The sequence below is a fragment of the Lolium rigidum genome, chromosome 3, assembly GCF_022539505.1.
Source record: "Lolium rigidum isolate FL_2022 chromosome 3, APGP_CSIRO_Lrig_0.1, whole genome shotgun sequence".
Taxonomy (NCBI): domain Eukaryota; kingdom Viridiplantae; phylum Streptophyta; class Magnoliopsida; order Poales; family Poaceae; genus Lolium; species Lolium rigidum.
In genome coordinates, this window is record NC_061510.1 from 400,153,302 (window position 1) to 400,170,628 (window position 17,327).

Sequence of the window (17,327 nt, forward strand, 5' to 3'; positions counted from 1 at the left end):
GTTCTGGTGACTGGTCAAGTGTGTTGCTTGCTGTTTATGGTCAGTGCTGCTCTTTTACTGCAATTGTCATGCCATGCCCTGCTATGCCATGCTATACATGATTGTAATGCTGCTTATGCTTACTGGCATGCTATCCTTGCTTGTCTAGGTGTATAACTATGCCTGAGCTGTGTTGGTGATGTTTACTGTCATGCTCTGTTGTGCTTGACACCTATGCTGCTAGTGGTGTGTTCAGTAGCCTGTGCATGATCCAATTGATCTCTTGGATCATCAGATCTGCTTGGTTATTGTGGCTTCTTTTGCTAAATGGATGGGTTGCTTACTGGTACTGCTACTCAAGCATGCTTATGCTCCTGTGTGTGTGAGCTGTGGCTCTCCATAGCTTTCTGGACTTAATCCAGAAGCTATGATGCATTGATATATGCTTGTGTTCCCTCACAGTGTGCTACTAAATAAATTCTGCATGGATTTGTTATATATTCATGCTTGGATGGATTAATTATGGATGAATTGATGTGCTGATTCTTATATTATTACTTGTTTAATGGTTTTGGTAGCCAGATAGGCATTACTGAAGCATCTGCTTCAGTAATCCTTCTGTGCAGGTCATGCTGTTACCAAGTTTTAATTTCCGTCAGTTATTCTTGATGAACCATGTTTGGTTATGATTCAATGCTCCAGCTGTTGCCTAAATGAATTCCAAAATCATTTTGGAATATGAATCTTTGACTGAACCTGCGTGGTGATGATTTCAAATAGCCTGTGTGGCCTTGCTTGCATATTGAGATGGTTTGTGACCTCAGTAGTTGTCTACTGCATCTGGTTGCATCCTATTTGGCTATTTGGTTGGTTTTGTGAAAATAAAACAAACTCCACAGTTGGGAATCACCAAGGTGAATGCCCTGTGGATGCTTTTGATGAAAAAGGGTTGGATCTGATGGTTTATCTCACCATAGGTGCTAGGTAACATAGTTGGCTACTGTTCTAGGGTTTCAGTGTCATGGATAACTAGCATATAGACATATCCAGTGACTAGATCCACTAGATCTTGGTCTGGCCTCTTCTGCCTGGCATCACTTGGTGAATACCAAGTGATGATATACCCAGTGGAACAATCTGCTCCACAATATTTGTGTATGAGCAAGCTTATGATGGATGGGATCATCAGATCCATCCAGGTATGATGTATACCTTGCTCCAGCTCCAAGTATGAAATCTTTTGTTGATGCAGTGCTTCTGGATAGTTGTTGTGATCACAGCCCTTCTCCTCCTAGCTCTTGGTTAATCTCTATCTTAAGTCACCATGCTGCTCTGATGTTTTACTTGTTGGTTTTGGATTGACAGTTGGGTTCTGTGGTGGATGGTATTGTTCTTGAGCAAGAACAGGATGAACTCTGTGTTGTTTAGCTTCACCCTATCCTGTGAATCCTATCTGGTCGACTGGTTACTACTGCTAGGGTTTATGCCCCTTTTATATGAGCTCTACTTTTGTTCCTGCCATGACACACAAGCATGGCTTGCTTTGTGACTAAGCTGATGTACTGCCTTGCTGTTGTGTGCACAGCACACATGAGCAGTGTGCTCATATGCTGAAACTTGAGCCCCCGGTGGTGCTCAGTTTTGGTCTGCTCCATCTTATCCTGATGTTGTTCTTGGTTTTGGACAATCACAAGTGTCAATGACACTTTGTTAACTGACCAAACTGAATATATGTAGCTTCTAATCCCCCTGGCTAGTTTCTTTGTTTATTTTCCAGGTTTGAAAGTGAATATGACCAGGAAGAATCCTCCAAGTCATCAGTCTAGAATTTTAGTTTAGGATCCAATTATGTAACCTTCTTTTTATTTCTGTTTATATTTCCTTAAATTCTTGTATCCAGAATATTGTAAAGACAATGTATGTGTGTGTATATCAATAAAGCTCAAGTTTTGCTTATGAGCTTTTTGGTTTATGTAATGATTATATTTATGGATCATTGTTGTATTTATATTTCAATTTGAAATCCAAAGTCCTTTGAATTCATAAGTTGTATTTAAATTGGAAATTCCATTTTCTATAATCATCATTGCTTATTGTTAAATGTATTAACACTTGTCAAATGAAATTATTTCCCCCAAATCAATAAGATACAAAAGAGATCATGTTGAAATTTCCCTAACTCACATTGCCTAACCCTAAGTGCAAAATGAGAGAGAACCTCGATCCCTCTTAGGTTTAGTTGCAATAAGACGCGAAAATTTCCCCCGTTTTGCGATGCAATGCACATCCCATTTCTAAATCTACGCTTCGTTGTTCCTATGTTCTGGGTTATTATACACCGTCCCGAGGACTATCCTCCCTATGGCCCCTACTTCTTCTCCCCCTCGTGAGGATCCCTCCTCCGAGGCACCGTCGAATCGGCAACGACAGCGCCCATGACTTGGAGTGTTATCGTTGAAGGCGCATAGTCGATCTACCGAGGACCAAGAAGTCACAACACGATCAACACGATAACGATACCGAGATTTATTAACGCGGTTCGTGAACTTGCCTACTCTATGGTCCATGACTACGGGCGCACCTCCCTTTTGATACCGCATCATCTTGGCCGTCTTGGGCACCGACACATGTCATCAGATCCCCTTGCGCATCTACTGCTATCAAGTCGTTATAGGTTACACCCCCTCGTTATATAGGAGGCCTAGGCTACTAGTATCGACTCAAACACTACACGTATTATATCCACACCTATTACAAGTCAGAGTCCAAATGTAACCTAACTCGTACACAATATTTGACACAAACACAACATGTCGTTCGGTTGCTTGGTGAACTTCTTCTACGAATGCGACGGCGAGATGAGCGTAAGGGTATTCGACAACGAGTCTTGCCGTATCCACTACCACGACGACGACAACGAAGAAGACGAGGGCCAACAGGACCTCTAGTCTAGTTTTTTTTAGTGCTCTCTCTTGGTGTTTTTCAAGGTTTCAGGATGTTCTTCATCAGCCGTTTCGATGTTTTCTTCATTTAAAAACGACGAAGCATCTCCAAAACCATAAATAAAATATTTATTTTACATGAACAAAGTTTAGTGGTTGCATTTGAGGAACGCGGTTAGAGAGGAACGCCCCCAAAACTATCGGAATTTTTACCGGATGCGCTTTAGAGGACGTGACCGGAGATGCTCCAAGACTCTCACTAAAACTCTCGTCGTTCTCTCAGTATAATTTGCAAAAGAAATAATGGAAGAAGCAAAGTTAGCAGAAGCAGAAGAAACAAAGGGAATCAAATTGAGCGAGAGGCCCCTATCCTTATTCCTCTTTCCCCAGGCGCTCTTGTGCCGTGGTCCCTTGGTTGCTCCCCTCCATCCTTTTGCCAAAGTGCGCGTTTACGTGCAGCATCTCTCATCTCGATCTCCCAATCTCTTCTTCTTCCTCCGGCCTATAAATAGCCATGGCTGCGTTGCCATAGTTCCTCAAGCCAGCAAGCAACCAAGAAGCCGATCAAAGCCTCCATCTCCATCTCCGGTCATCCAGTCTCAAGCTCGAACCGAAGATGTCTTGCTGCTCAGGAAAGTGCGGGTGCGGCAGCTCCTGCAACTGCGGCAGCGGCTGCAACGGCTGCGGCATGTACCCTGACGTCGAGGCCGCCGGCAACGCTAACGTCCTCCTCACCGCCGCCACCCACAAGGCGTACGTTGCTCATCAGTCTCCTCACCTGAATCATTCCAATAATTAATTAGTTATATGTTGATCGATCCTAACTGTCACGAGTGTTATTGGGATGCAGTAGCGCCGGCGGGATGGAGGTGGCGGCGGAGGCCGAGAACGGCGGCTGCAGCTGCAACAAGTGCAACTGCGGCACCAGCTGCGGCTGCTCCTGCTGCACCTGCTAGAACATCAGCTGCGGCAGCGCGCGTGCATCGTCTACGACACGACGTGCTTAACTATACCTCCACGTAGCGCTACCCTGATCGAGGAACTCTTGTATGTGTGCGCCTGCTCTGCATCAGCAACAGGTGCCATGCATATGTTTGCCCTGAATTAAATAAATTTCGCATGGTTTAACTGTCCTAATTATGCGTGTGTCAATTGTCTCATCGTCGCCCATGTAATTACTTGGCATGGGAGTTTAACAAGACTACGAGAGATGTGCAGACTAGCCGCAGCTGGAAGTATTGAAACAATAAGCTGCAAGCATGCATGTGTAAAAAAAATGCTCATGAAAAAAAAATCTATACTAAAGTCAAAGATTATGCACATGAAAATTCTTATCAGCGGCCATAATGGGTACATAGTTTCATCCTCAAGTTTTTTTTCTATGATATTGTTATGGTTAAGAAAGGAGAGCGGAGAATTGGAATATAGATACTCCATATACATGGGGATTTTATACACACCCTATAAAGAATAAAACAATGCACTACACCCTTTTGTGCACTTTCTGTAAACCGCCATCTTACAATAGAAGCACAAAATGAGAAAAGAACAACACTCAAAAGGAAGGAGAACCGCTACTAAAAGCAAAAAAGAAGTGGTGCAAATGCAATTGAATATGTTAGGCCGAAAACCAACCTGAGGTTGGGTGGTTGTACACCTAGCCCACCAGAGTTCAAACTCCAGGTTTGACATATGTGTGTCTGATAAAAGCGAAATATTCATTCAGTGGGAGGCGACGTCCCCTCGATAGCGAGACACCTATGGTGACTTCATCAATTCAAGATTCAATCCGCTGGCTCAGTCTTCCAGAGGAGCTCGTAGGGGTAGGATGTGCGTGTGTGCATTCATAGAGGTGGGTGTATACGCGTGCATGTGAGCGTCTGCGTTTATACTGTGTTTCTTAAAAAGAAATGTTAGCCCATCATTTTTGTCGTATTTTTTCCTGCGGCAAGACAAGAGATGAGACAAACACAAATAATCACACTTTATTTTTTGAGGGACGAATAATCACACATATTAGGCAAAGGGAGTACAAGCAATGTGCTACTTGACTCTACGCCTGCCCGTGTGTCGCTGTTGGTTGCAATCAATTATAAGAACATTATTATTGTCACAGTTTCTTAAAGAAATCACACCTTTTTGAAAAAATATTAATATAGACCCATTTTCGTTTTCTTCTTTTTTTTGCACAAGAAAGGGGTCTAGAAGACCCCGGATCATCCATTAAGATACGTGGCAGGTTACAAGTTTACATGCCAGCCCTTTTACAACACTTGCACAGAAGAAACCTAGATTTAAAGAAAAGGCCAGCCAAATTGCGAAAAACACCCTAGAACTAAGAATGGAAAAGCAATCAAGTCCCTGGGAGTCTCTGCCACCATACGCCGGCGTCCTCAAGGCGTCGCCGCAGAGGAACTGGGCGTAGACGCCCGAACACCCCTTTCCGGCGTAGATCCGTCACCCCGGACACCTAGCCACCACCAGGGACGCACCACTTGATGGCGACGTCCAGCCGCGAGGATGAAGAGGAGCCTCCGCTCTGGAGGTTGTCGATGGGTGGCCGCCACTCCGGCCGTAGATAGCAGAGGCAGAGATTCCTATAGCTTGGTTGCGCAAGTCGATGACGAACCGCCGTCGCCACTGGGGAGGAAACCGTCCGAACACGAGTAGAGCATCACCCTCTCGTCTCCCCTCGCCACCACGGCAGGACAGAGACAAAGAAGAAGTGGTGCTTCCCCTTCTCAGAACGGCTCCAATAGGAACACCGGCTTTATTGGAGATGGCGCTCCTCTTCGTCACCAGCACCTCCGGCCACTGGAGAAACCGGCCGATGAAGAGGAACCCTAGCCTGAGCAAGATCTGGCCGAACAGATCAAGCCCCCACCTCCAAACTACTGGCATCAAGCCAAGATCCACAAGGGTAAACAACCTACAGCTACAGCTATACAGGGGAGAAGGCCGGACTCCCCTCCCCCATCCACTCCGGACGGCAGAGCCGCCGGAGAAGAGGGGAAGGAGCGCCGGAAAAACCAAGAAGGCTCTCAGACGAGAGAGGTTGGAGAGAGAGGGGAAGGGGGGAAATGAGCGGTCATTTTAGTTTTCTTAAACATGGGTTTGTCTGACTCCTCTGTCCCTCGTGAAAGGCAACAAGCCACGTCACAAACCTCATACACTTTTGACCTTTCACTCAGAGGAATACAACCCAGCAAGACGGCGGGTGACTTAAAATTAGTAAAATTTAACCAAATCATTTGAAATTTCGATGTGTATATAGTTTTATCTTTGAATTTCTTGCTAAAATCAAACCTGATCGAGGGCCTTTTGTGACTGTATGTGTGTGCCTGCTCTGCATCAGCAGCAGGTTCCATGCCATGCGCATATGTTCTCCCCGAGTTAAAGTAAATTTCGCCCGGCTTAACTGTCTAGTTTTTCAAGTGTCAATCGTCTCATCGCAACCTTCACGTCGGATCCTTATATAGCGCCCACATGATTACTTGGCATGAGAGTTTACCAAAACTACAATAGATGCAAACGTAATGGCCGCAGCTTGGAAGAGTTGAAACAATAAACTGCAAGGATGCATGTGTAAAAGTTTTGCTCATGAAAAAAAAAACAGAAGTCAAATATTATGCACATGAAAATTATCAACGATGAAGGTGGGTAGAGTTTCATCCTCAAGATTTTGATACTCCCTCTGTCCATATACAAGGCCACATCGTTTTACGCATCAAACTTTGACTAATGATGTACTCAATTATATATAACTTATATGTTATTCAAATACTATTAATATATTTCCTTTATCGAAAAAAAATGTTATTCAAATACAATGATATAGTTTTAAATGAAATACAACTTATATTTAGTTGACTCAATTATAAGTTAAGTTTGCCTTAAAAAACAGAGTGGCCATGTATTGTAGGACGAAGAGAGCATGTTCTATGATATTGTTAAGGTTAAGAGAGGAGAGTAATTGGAGCTATATAAGGCCAACAAAATATAGGTATTCTATAGCAGAAGAAAAACATATACATCGGGGTTTTACGCAACCCTATAAAAGATAAATGCATTGCAATAGATGAGACACACGAATAATCGTGCATGCTTGAAAAAAAATAGACCGATTTTCGTTTTCTCAAACATGGGCTTATTCGACTACTCTCGTCTCTCGTGCCAACAAAGGCAACTAAAAGCAAAAGAAAAAATTGTGGTGCAAACACAATTGAATACGCTAGGCCATCATTTTTGTCGTATTTTTTTGTGCGACTAGACAAGAGATGAGACACAAGAATAATCACGGGCATGTTTGAAAACATGGGCTACTCTTGTCTCTCGTGCCAACAAAGGCAACGAGCCATTTCATAAAGAAACCTTCTAAACTGTTGACCTTTCACTAGGAGGGATACAATCCAACTAGGCGATGGGTGACTGCAATTTTAGTATAACCGAATCTTTTGAAATTTCCCTTTATCTTGGAATTCCGGGATAAAATCAAACCTATTTAAGTAACATTGAAATCTCCAAAAAATTGTGGTGCAAACACAATAAAATACGTTAGCCCATCATTTGTATCGTATCTTTTGTGCAACAAGACAAGAGATGAGACACACAGGAATAATCACGCATGTTTGAGAAAAAAATTGACCCATTTCCGTGTTCTCAAACATGGACTTGTTCGATTACTCTCATCTCTCGTGCCAACAAAGGCAACGAGCCATCTCACAAAGAAACCTTCTAAACTTTTGACCTTTCACTAGGAGGGATACAATCCAACTAGGCGAGATGGGTGGCTGAAATTTAAATTTAACCGAATCTTTTGAAATTTCCCTGTTTATTGGGATTTCAGGCTAAAATCAAACCTATTTTTAAGTAACATTGAAATCTCCCAGTCGTTCTGGAGAAGCTGGACCGTCACCTAGCTTCCTGGAAAGCTAGACTCATGAGTAAAGATGGTAGGCTTGAGATGCTAAACACTGTCCTAACCTCTCTGGCAGTCTACATGCTGACTATTAACAAAATGCCAGCTTGGGTAAAGAAGGAGTTTGACAAGCGTTGTCGTGTCTGGTTGTGGGCAGGGAGGCCAACTGTTCTGGAGGTAAATGCAAAGTTAGCTGGAAGAAGGTTTGTCGGCCCAAACACCTTGGTGGACTTGGTATCCACTGCATCGATTCCTTCGGTATGGCGCTTCGCCTTAGATGGATGTGGCAGAAATGGAAACACCAAGACAAACCCTGGGCACACATGACGCTACCCTCCACGCCCAAAGAGCGGGCCTTGTTCGCGGCGGCAACAAAGATTACCATTGGGAATGGCCAAACGGCGAGGTTCTGGACCGATCGATGGCTTAATGGCATGTCACCACAAGACTTAGCCCCGCAACTGTTCAAGATCGCCATCAGGAAAAACAGGACGGTCAAAGAGGCGCTAACAAATGGGAAGTGGCTGCAGGATCTACGCTTCGCCCTCGACGAAAGCCACTCCACGGAACTTCTTCGTCTCGAAGTCCTCATCAGTGATATTCATCTGTCGGACGACAGGGACGAAATCATTTGGACCTTCGGGAACAAGAACCACTACACTACGAAATCCGCCTACAAACTACAATTTCTCGGTGCGGTTGGAACTGACTTTAGGAAAACCATTTGGAATGGATGGGCACCGGCTAGATGCAAGTTCTTCGTTTGGTCCCTAATGTTGGATAGTGTCCCAACAGCCGACAAACTGCTGCTACGCCATTGCGACAATGAATACTTCTGCCCCTTATGCCGCCGTAATCTAGAAACTGCTGAACATCTGCTCTTTGACTGTCCATTCAGCTTGAAGGTCTGGTCCCATGTTGCCTCTTGCCTGAATGTACAGATTCTTGCTTCGGAGGCGTGGCATTTGGAGCAGCATAACGTCAAATCCTGGCACAAGAAGATGGTGGGTGACCAACCCAAAGACACGAGAAGGATTACTTTCCCACTAATCAGCTTGATCTTCTGGGAGATTTGAAAGGAGCGAAACCGCCGTATTTTCAACAAACAAGATCTGCCGGTACACACGCTCATTTCAAGAATTATGGAGGAAATCGATGTTTGGAGGTTAGCAGGAGTTCCCATTCCTTTGGTAGTGCGAACTAGTGGGGCACCTTTCGACCCCGGCTGATTGCTTAGCCTCTCTCTTTTACAAAAGTGTCGTCTTTAGGCCTTCTTTTCCTGTAACCTCAAACTCCTTCTAATGCAATGAACGCTCTCCTGCTGTTATTTAAAAAAAAAAACTTGCAGTCGTTCACTCCCCCGTTTTTCTCGTTTTTTCCCATCTCGTCACTCATCCAAGATAAGCTGAGCTGAGCTGAGCTGAGGTGACCCCATGCCCGCCGCGGCCGCCGTCCAGCTCGCGCCGCTTCCCACTCGCGCACAGCCCCACTCAACCAACCCTCCTCCGCCACCGGTAAAGCCCACCGCCGCGTCCCTTCCGCAATGGAACGCGCTCCTCGCGGGCCACTCCCGCGCCGGCCGCCACGCCGACGCGCTGGCCCTCCTACCGCCGCTCCTCGCCGCCTCCGAGGGCCTCGCCCCGGACAGGTTCACGCTCCCTCCCGCCGCCAAGTCCTGCGGCTTCCTCCGAGACGGCGCGGCCACGGGGCGCCAGGTCCACGCGCTCGCCGCCAAGCTCGGCCTGGCCAGCGACGACCCCTTCGTCGCCAACTCTCTCGTCTCGATGTACGGCCGGTGCGGCCGCGCCGAGGAAGCCAAGAAGGTGTTCGACGGGATTCCGAACGCGTCCAGGAACCTCGTCTCCTGGAACGCGCTCATGGCGGCGCTCTCGGACAACCCGCGCCGAGCCATCGAGGTGTTCCGGGACTTCCTGGTCGATCTTTCTGAGGCGGCGCCGGACGAGGCCACGCTGGTGACGGTGCTCCCGATGTGCGCCGCGCTCGGGTGTCCGGGGACAGGCAGGGCGGTGCACGGCCTCGCGGTCAAGTCTGGGTGGGCCGCGGCTGCGCGCGTGAGCAACGTGCTCGTCGATATGTACGCCAAGTGCGGCGAGCTCGCCAACGCCGAGCGCGCGTTCCTCCAGGCTTCCGAGAGCAACGTCGTGTCCTGGAATGTGATGCTCGGCGGGTACGCGAGGAACGGCGAGGCGGGCGCTGCGTTTGCGCTGCTGCGTCAGATGCAGCAGACGGAGGAACGCGGCGTGCCAGCCGATGAGATCACCGTGCTGAGCGTCCTGCCGGCCTGCTCAGGGCCGCCGGAGCTGGCCAAGCTGAGGGAGCTGCATGCCTTTACCATCCGTAGAGGTCTGGACTGGACCAGCGGCAATGACATGGTGCCGAATGCTCTGATGGCAGCCTATGGGAGATGTGGATGCTTGCTCCATGCCAGCCATCTCTTTACTAGCATCCGGAGCAAGACGGTGAGCTCATGGAACACGCTGATCGGCGCCCACGCCCAGAACGGCGAGATGAACACCGCGATCGAGCTGTTCCTTCAGATGGCTAGGGATTGTGGACTGAAGCCTGACTGGTTTAGCATTGGGAGCTTGCTCTTGGCATGTGGCAACCTGAAGCATTTGCTCCATTGCAAGGCCACCCATGGGTTCATCCTCAGGAATGGACTGGAGAGGGATTCCTTCATCCGGTCCTCGCTCCTCTCGGCATACATCCAATGCGGGACGGTGTCTTTGGCTCGGTTGCTCTTCGATGATGAAGCGGTGGAGAACGATGAGGTGTCATGGAACACCATGATTGCTGGTTACTCACAGAATGGACTACCCAGTGAAGCACTCCAGCTCTTCAGGGAGATGCAATCCAATGTAGGAAGAGGACACCGGCCATTACTGATATCAGCAACAAGCGCCTTGATGGCTTGCTCAGAACTAACAGCTGTTCGATTAGGGAAGGAGATGCACTGTTTCGCCCTGAAAGCCAATTACTGCGAGGACTCGTTCTTATCAAGCTCACTGATAGACATGTACTCAAAGTGTGGATTCGTGGAGGACGCCAGGGTGTTCTTCGACCGGTTGGAGGTGAAAGGCGATGTCTCGTGGACGGCGATGATCACCGGATATGCCGTCAATGGTGCTGGGAAGGAAGCTGTTCAGCTGTATGACAAGATGAGGAGGGAGGGGGTAGAACCTGATGAATTCACCTACCTTGGCCTACTGGTGGCGTGTGGCCATGCCGGAATGTTGGAGGAGGGGCTACATTTCTTCGAGGAGATGAGAAACCATTGTGAAACAGAGGCCAAGCTAGAACACTATGCCTGCGTTGTCAGCATGCTGAGCCGAGGAGGGCGCTTTGCCGATGCCGTGGCGCTCATGGAGGAGATGCCGGAGGAGCCCGACGCCAAGGTACTGAGCTCGGTGCTCTCTGCCTGCCACATACATGGAGAGGTTGAGCTGGGAAGGGAGATTGCTGAGAGGCTGCTTGAGCTGGAACCGGACAAGGCCGAGCACTATGTCCTCGCCTCCAACATGTACGCCGGAACTGGCCAGTGGGATGATATGAGGAAGGTGAGGAAGATGCTCAGGGACGCTGGCGTCGCCAAGGAGCCGGGTTGTAGCTGGATCGACGTCGCGGGCAAGGTGTACAGCTTCGTTGTCGGAGAGAACTCGCTCCCTGAGATGGACGAGGTAAGGAGGATGTGCCACGGCCTCGAACAGAGGATCCGCAAGATCGGATACGTTCCCGACACCACGGTTGTGCTCCACGAGCTGGAGGAGGAAGAAAAGGTGGAGGCACTGCGATGGCACAGCGAGAAGCAGGCCATTGCATTCGGGCTGCTGAGGACAGCCGGGCCGGTGAAGGTGAGGGTGTTCAAGAACATCAGGATGTGCAAGGACTGCCACAATGCAGCTAAGCTGATCTCCAAGGTAGTAGAGAGGGAGATTGTGGTTCGGGACAAGAAGAGGTTTCATCATTTCAGGGACGGGATATGTTCCTGTGGCGACTACTGGTGACTAGAATGGAATGAAAGTTGAATCACCGTCCAAAAGTTTTAGAGAAAGATGTTTCCAAACCATCAAAAATGGAACCTGGGAAGAAATTGTGCTAGTGAACATAATTTTTCCATTTGGAACCTAGAACTTGTACATAATAGTGAAGTTGCAGTTCAGGACCATGCTAATAGAAGAGATGCGATCAAATTAACCTTAAACAAAATTATTTTTGTTCACCCTACACATTTACAGTTAGCCCAGTACAAATCTATGAATCAGGGAGAGTTGTCAGGAAGTTCTCAGAGCATCTCCACTCGTTTGCCCTCCCCACGCCGAAAACCGGGGAAATTTACGTCCGGATTGGACGTAAATTTGACGTGGGGAGGAGTTGTTTCCCAGCCGCGTCCTCAGGCGAAAGCGACGATGTAAATTTGAAAAACTTAAACTTGACAAACTACGGCTAAAAACGGGCGAATTTAGACTAAATTTAATGATATTTACTATATAGAGGGCGAAGTTCATACATAGAAGCCGAATTCGACTATATTTCGAATTCGGCTAGGGGAATACAACTTAAATTATAAAACACGGCGTTCTACATGCCCAAATGGCAGTAGAACACCGTGTAGTCACCGCCGTCGTCGCCATCGTCATCCGAGCCGTCGTCGAACTGCGGCGGCGCGGCCTGGCTGCTGCCCTGGCCGGCGTCTCCCCACCGAGGCGGCGATGGCTTGTACCATTCGTCGTTCGAGGCTTCGAGGTCGACGACGGGGACGACGACGCCGGATGGAGGTGTTGCAGGCCGGCGGAAGCGAGCGAAGTCGTCGGTGGCGGTTGGAGCGGCGGCGCGGGCGGCGAGCTTGTGCGCGGCGGCTAGGTCCATCAGCCGCCGCTGCTGCTCCGCCTCCTCGCGCTCCCAGTCGCGCCTCGACCACTCCAGGGCGGCGTCCTCGGGGAGGGCGTTGTCGGCGGGCACCAGGTCGTTGAGCGACCTGGTGATCGCCTCCACAACGGCCGCTTCCTCCGCGCGCTTCGCCTCCTCCTCGGCGAGCTTGTTTGCGGCGGCGTTGGCGGCGGCAGCGACGTCCTCCTTCGCCGGCTTCCTCTTCCGCCCACGCTGCGGGGAGGAGGGCTCGCGGATGACGAGGGCGCCGCTGCGCCCTCTGGTCGGCGGTGGTGGAGACGCCGGCTCCTTCTTGACGCGCACCGGCATCGACGGAGACGTCGCCTCCCTTTTCACCGGCGGCAAGGACGGCCTCGGCGCCGATCCGGAAGACGACGAGCTGGCAGCCATGCGCCGTGGCTGCCAGACGTTCCCCCGGCGGCGGCTCGCCGATGCCCTCGATGCAGGGGGCATCGTGAGCACCAGGAAGTTTCCGCCCTCGATGTGCTCGAGGACGTTCGCCAGCGTCCTATCCGGCGCGCTCCACCACCGTCGTCGTCCCGCGGCGTTGTTGCGCGCAGGCGGAGGCGGCGGGCCGTCGTAGGCCGCCAGCTCCCGCTCCCACCGCCGGAGGAAGTATGAGTTCCACCGCGTGTAGTTCTCGGGGTGGTGGCGCGGGTCGGCGCGCTCCTCGTCCGTCATCTTGAGCCGCTCCTCCTCGATGGCGGCGTCGAGGGCGGCGCCCCGAGGCGGCGGCGGGATTGGTACGCCGCCACGGCTTAGCCGCCACCCGCCGCCGGGAGGCCTCGTGTCCGGCGGGCAGGGGTACCCCGCCTGGTGGAGGAGGTGCCCTCCCACCGGTGGAGCGACCGGCGGGGGAAGCCATTGGAGGCTGCGCCGTCGTCGTCGGAGAACGCCATCTTCGTTGGAGGTGGACGGTGAGTGGAGGGAGAATGGAGGAAGAGTGGAGCAGAGGCGTCGCGGCGAGCGGAGTGGCCTTAAATAGGCGCGGCGGGCGCGGCGAGCGCCGGCGATTAATGCCGCGTGGAAGACGATGCGTGCGCGGATGACGATACGACGACATTAACTCGCCGCGTGGAAGCTACGCGTCCGGCGAATGCTGACCGGCGGCAGGCTTTTACAGCGCGCGGAAGACGATGCGATGAGGACGACGACCGGTGTCTCTCGCCGACAAGTTGAGGCCACCAGACGCGCGGGAAGTTTCCTCGCCGTTTCGCGCGCTTTTCTTTCGTCCGGAGTCCCCGAGAGCTCCCCGGGGGGCCGGGGATGGCGTGGGATCGCCGGATGAATTTAGGCCCAAATCCGGACGAAATCGAGAAACCGGGGACGCGACTGGGCCAAATTTCACCGTCCGGATGGAAAAAACGTCGTTCGGAGGCCTAGTCAGGGAGACGAGTGGAGATGCTCTCACTACCAGGTAGCAATTACACTAGCATACAAGCATCTACGTAAAGGCAGGCAAAGCAAACACACTTGCAGACTACAGAAATACAGAATATCATTATTGGACCGAGCATGCCTCACAAAAAAAAGTTGCGCCGGCTCAGCCTCAATGCAATGCTGCGTTGGATAATTTGCCGCTGTTATGTTTATGGACACCATCTCGTCCTAATTCTGTCGTCACTTCATCGGAATAGCCACGACGGTAGGAAACCAGATGATCTTCAACTCATCTTGCAGGCGACATGAGCCCCAGTCCCAGATTGATATTGGTCCAATGATTCGGATCTAATAAAGAATAAAGAAATTCGGAAGCCAGCAGAAGGCGGTAGCTTACATGATCCGCTATAAAATACCAGTAAAATTGCCAAAAGCCATAAGCAGTCTATCGACTAGTTAAATGGAGTGTAGTTTGTAGTCTCAAAGATCAAGGCGGATTGGGAGTTCATGACCTGAAAGTCAAGAATTCAGCTCTGCTGGGTAAATGGCTTTTTAAGCTTTTTACTGAGGATGGGATTTGGCAAACTATTCTTCATGGAAAGTATATTGGCTCGAAGGCGCTATCCCAAGTGGTTTGGAAACCTGGGGATTCTCACTTCTGGGCTGGTCTCATGGCGACAAAAAATGTATTCTTTCGCCATGGTACTTTCTCTATTAAGAATGGAGAACAGATACGGTTCTGGGAAGATGTTTGGTTAGACAATGCTTCCTTAAGTGAACAGTATCCTGCCTTGTATAGTATTGTTCGCAAAGGTGATACCATTGCCACAGTAATGGCTACCTCACCTCCGAATGTGACGTTCAGACGGGTTTTACTTGGACAAAGGCTATTGGCATGGAATGCCTTAATTCAACGGCTGGGAGATATACACCTATCACCTGAACCGGATGAATTTAGATGGAATCTTCATGTAGATGGCACATTCTCAGTCAAATCTTTATACAATGCGATTCTTCATTCTGATATACCGGTTGATAATAATAAGAAAATCGGTTGATAATAATAAGAAAATCTGGAAGATGAAAATACCATTAAAAATTTAAAAAATTAGATGGTATCTTCGTCGCGGAGTTATTCTTACCAAAGATAATCTTGTCAAGCGGAATTGGCATGGAAATTCTAGGTGTGTTTTTTGTCATCAAGATGAAACAATTAAACACCTTTTTTTCCAGTGCCATTTTGCGAGATCTATTTTGTCAGTCATCCAAGTAGCATCTACCCTGTATCCTCCGACTAGTGTAGCCAATGTTTTTGGCAACTGGCTTCACGGTATCGATTCAAGGTTTAAGTTGCTTCTTAGGGTGGGGGCGCTAGCAGTTATCTGGGCACTCTGGCTAAGTAGAAATGACAAGATTTTTAACGATAAAAATTGTTCTTTGTTGCAGGTCATCTACAGATGTACAAGTATTCTCCGTTTGTGGTTACCTCTTCAGCGGATGGAGAACCGAGACCTATTTACGGAGGTCTGTGCACGGTTGGAGGCTACGGCGAGGGATACTTTTTCCCTACATGGGTGGCAGCATAGTCTAAGGATTGCAGCACCACCCACACCTTAGGCGTTATATGATATGTATTCCACCTAGTTTTATATACTTTGAATCAAGACACTTTAAACGGCTGTGTGCATCCTGGTTATGCAGAGGCTAGATGTAATTGCTTTCCCAAAAATAATAAAGCATCCTTTATCGAAAAAAGCTAGAGAGAAAAGGGAGAGCACCTTTTCATAGTTATAGGAGCAGAGGAAATCAGATGCAGATTCTTCTGCAATAAACATGATTGATGGTTCCTCCAATGTCGAACCAGAGTGATTATTGAACTCCTAGGTCATTTGACAACTGTAATATTCCTCGTATTTGAGAAGCTTCTGGAGATGTCAGTAGGAACCAATAATCTAGATAACAGGTGTATACGAGAACAATATTTCTGTAATACTCAAATTTAAGCCGGACAAGATGAGATAGCAATATTTTCAAATAAAAAGCCCTAAGCAATATTTCGCAAAATATGGTTAAGAATTTTGTATAAATATAGATATTGCGATTTCCTCTTTGGTATACAAGATTTTGTACAATATTTAGCATCATTTTTGTAATGTATTTAAATAAAAAAGGTTCACATAATTTGAGTTTTAAAATCTATAACTTGAGTTCTATGCGTAGGGCAGGTTACGGTATAATTTTGGAAAAAAAATATTTTTACATGTTCATTCGCTGGTTGTATAGGCATTTTCCATGTTTATTCGTTGGTTGTATAGATATTTATTTGTGGTTTATTTTCTGATGTATACATGCTACTAGATAATGATAAGCATCACTGGTAGAAAAAAAAGGGCTTTAGCCGCGGCTCGCAACTGCCATTAGTCGCGGTTGCGCAATCGCGACTAATGAAGCGCGACTAAAGGCCCCCCTTTAGTCGCGGTTACTTACGAACCGCGACTAAAGGCCCGTCCACGTGGACGGCTGGCTGATACGTCTCTGACGTATCGATAATTTTTTATGTTTCATGCTACTTTATTGATGATATCTACATGTTTTATACACATTATATGTCGTATTTACGCATTTTCCGGCACTAACCTATTAACAAGATGCCGAAGAGCCAGTTGCTTGTTTTCTCGCTGTTTTTGGTTTCAGAAATCCTAGTAAGGAAATATTCTCGGAATTGGACGAAATCAACGCCCGGGGTCCTATTTTTGCACGAAGCTTCCGGAAGACCGAGGGGAAAGGAAGTGGGGCCACGAGGTGCCGCCACACTAGGGCGGCGCGGCCCGAGCCCTGGCCGCGCGGCCCTAGCGTGTGGGGCCCTCGTGTGGCCCCCCGCGTTGCCCTTCCGCCTACTTAAAGTCTTCGTCGTGAAACCCTCTGTACCGAGAGCCACGATACGGAAAACCTTCCAGAGACGCCGCCGCCGCCAATCCCATCTCGGGGGATTCAGGAGATCGCCTCTGGCACCCTGCCGGAGAGGGGAATCATCTCCCGGAGGCACTACAAGAAAAGTTGCCATGGCCGACGAAGTTGAAGTCGCGCCGTGGTTGCTGGTGTACCATGGCCGACGATTTTGGTCCCTCCATGGTGCATGTCAAAACTTTTTTTTTTCTCGTTTTTGAGGCCACCTAGCCCGACGAAAGCGGCCAAAACGT

At 48.8% G+C, this 17,327-nt stretch overlaps 2 protein-coding genes across 2 annotated transcripts; both read left to right on the top strand.

Annotated features, from left to right (window-relative positions):
• Positions 1–3,440: 3,440 nt before the first annotated feature.
• LOC124700917 (metallothionein-like protein 2C) lies at positions 3,441–4,058 on the top strand. The gene is made up of 2 exons (XM_047232975.1): positions 3,441–3,674; positions 3,772–4,058. The coding sequence occupies exons 1-2, from the start codon at positions 3,538–3,540 to the stop codon at positions 3,875–3,877; spliced, it is 243 nt and encodes an 80-aa protein (XP_047088931.1). The 5' UTR covers positions 3,441–3,537; the 3' UTR covers positions 3,878–4,058.
• A 5,214-nt stretch (positions 4,059–9,272) lies between these two features.
• Positions 9,273–12,038, top strand: LOC124700918 (pentatricopeptide repeat-containing protein At1g18485-like). The gene has a single exon (XM_047232976.1). The coding sequence runs from the start codon at positions 9,273–9,275 to the stop codon at positions 11,862–11,864; it is 2,592 nt and encodes an 863-aa protein (XP_047088932.1). The 3' UTR covers positions 11,865–12,038.
• Positions 12,039–17,327: the final 5,289 nt, after the last annotated feature.